The sequence below is a fragment of the Trypanosoma cruzi genome, genomic scaffold (assembly GCF_000209065.1).
Source record: "Trypanosoma cruzi strain CL Brener 1047053516711 genomic scaffold, whole genome shotgun sequence".
NCBI classification, from domain to species: domain Eukaryota; phylum Euglenozoa; class Kinetoplastea; order Trypanosomatida; family Trypanosomatidae; genus Trypanosoma; species Trypanosoma cruzi.
The window spans coordinates 17,951-19,510 of record NW_001849563.1 but is presented as its reverse complement, the minus strand read 5'-3'; the positions used below and the strand labels follow the sequence as shown (position 1 = coordinate 19,510).

The following is a 1,560-nucleotide window of genomic DNA, read 5'->3' as shown; positions in this document are numbered from 1 at the left end:
CGTGCCCGCGTTCTTCTGCGGTAAAATCCACGCCATAGCCGTCGCCAGCCAAAAGGCACCAAAGCTAGTGGAAATCGTACAGCCAAACGTGTTGCCACGAACAAATTCCATGACGCCCGCAATCAGTTGCGTGAGACCGCCGTACATTATGACAACTCCTGCCGTCGTTGTGTTCATCGCGAATAGCTTCGCAGTGGACGTATTAACCAAGAGGGTGGTTGTGCCAAAGGCGAGCAACCCAAGCGCGCCGGGATTACCAAGCTTCTGCCGATAATCATTCGCAACTGCAAGGCTCTCCGGGGTCATCTCCCTGGCCTCATCCCCATTTCTTGTCGGAGTACAATCGTCATACTTCACAGGCCCAGTGATATCAGCCATGTTATCATTCACATTGCCCCGCACGCACATTTCCTCTCTTGTTTGCATCTTTTTAGTGACTGCACGCAGCGGCTGTGAAGTGGGCACAACAGAGAAAAAAAATAGAGAATATTCGCCTGGGCCGCTGGCCGGATCCTGGAATTGTCTAAGAAAAATCAAACAAGACTTTAAAAAAAGGCGTAAGTGGAGAGGCACCAAATTCCCCTCAATGCCTTCTTCCAATATATATATATATATATTCGGATGACCACTCAAGTGGCCTTTTGCACTTTGTTAGGATCAGAAATATTATTGCCTACAAAGTGGCAGACTTTGGGGTGTCTCCCAGCCACAAGACCCCGCCACGAGGAGGCGGGAAAGCAAAAAATAAAAATAATGGGAATAATTTAGTCCTGCCAATGTCGGTTCCCTGTTCCCGCTAAAAACGTGGTCTTCCAAACAGTCATAAAATAGGGGAAAGTGGCGTAAAGAAATGCATTCATTTTATCAGGGAATAATAATAATAATTACGGCGACCAGCTTTCCCCTGCGATCACTCTCCTAACACGCTCCCAAAGTTGGCAACAAAAAACATCGTGCCAAACAGCAACACACACACGCCGGCAATATCTTTAAGATGCTCATCGTACCTCTTCTCGCCATTCCTTTAAAAGGGAGAAATGAAGAAAGGGGCCGCCAGTACCAATAACACATCAAGCTAAAAAAACCACCACACCACCAACCAACACCCTCCCCCATGTGTACTTTGACAGCCAACAATTAGCACGGCAATAAAAGGAGTCGTGAGGCCTCCCCCACCACGAGATTGAAGAAACTCGTCCAATTCGCAATGCTTCCACACAACAAGGGATAATTAAAATGTGTGAACACCGTCGCAAGGAATCAAACTGCACCCAATCGGGGCCAATGATTCGCCGTTGCGAGTGGACAACCTAGCGCTAACTCGCATCACACAAAAGGGGACAAAAACGAGACAAAGTTCGTTGACACAACCGCCACAAGGGCGCCGACAATTTATTATCCATATGCATGTTGCCTTGCTCTCCTTGGTGCTGACTTAAAAAGCGTTATCCGCCCCCCAATTCTTCCACGAGCGGGCCAAAAGCCACCAAAGCGTTGAATTATACTCACAACAGACAGGGGAATCCCGACCGGGCGGTGACGGACCCACAAAATCCCCCC

At 48.5% G+C, this 1,560-nt stretch overlaps 1 protein-coding gene across 1 annotated transcript, besides 2 other annotated features; it reads right to left on the bottom strand.

Annotated features, from left to right (window-relative positions):
* On the bottom strand, positions 1–426 carry Tc00.1047053479253.9 (hypothetical protein, conserved; the record flags this gene model as incomplete). Its single annotated transcript, XM_797283.1, has 1 exon — positions 1–426. A coding segment is annotated over one exon (426 nt), but the record flags the coding sequence as incomplete, so codon positions are not given.
* Positions 1–1,560: a sequence feature (areas not merged during assembly with more than two copies in the genome that could not be assigned to a particular haplotype).
* Positions 486–930: a mobile genetic element.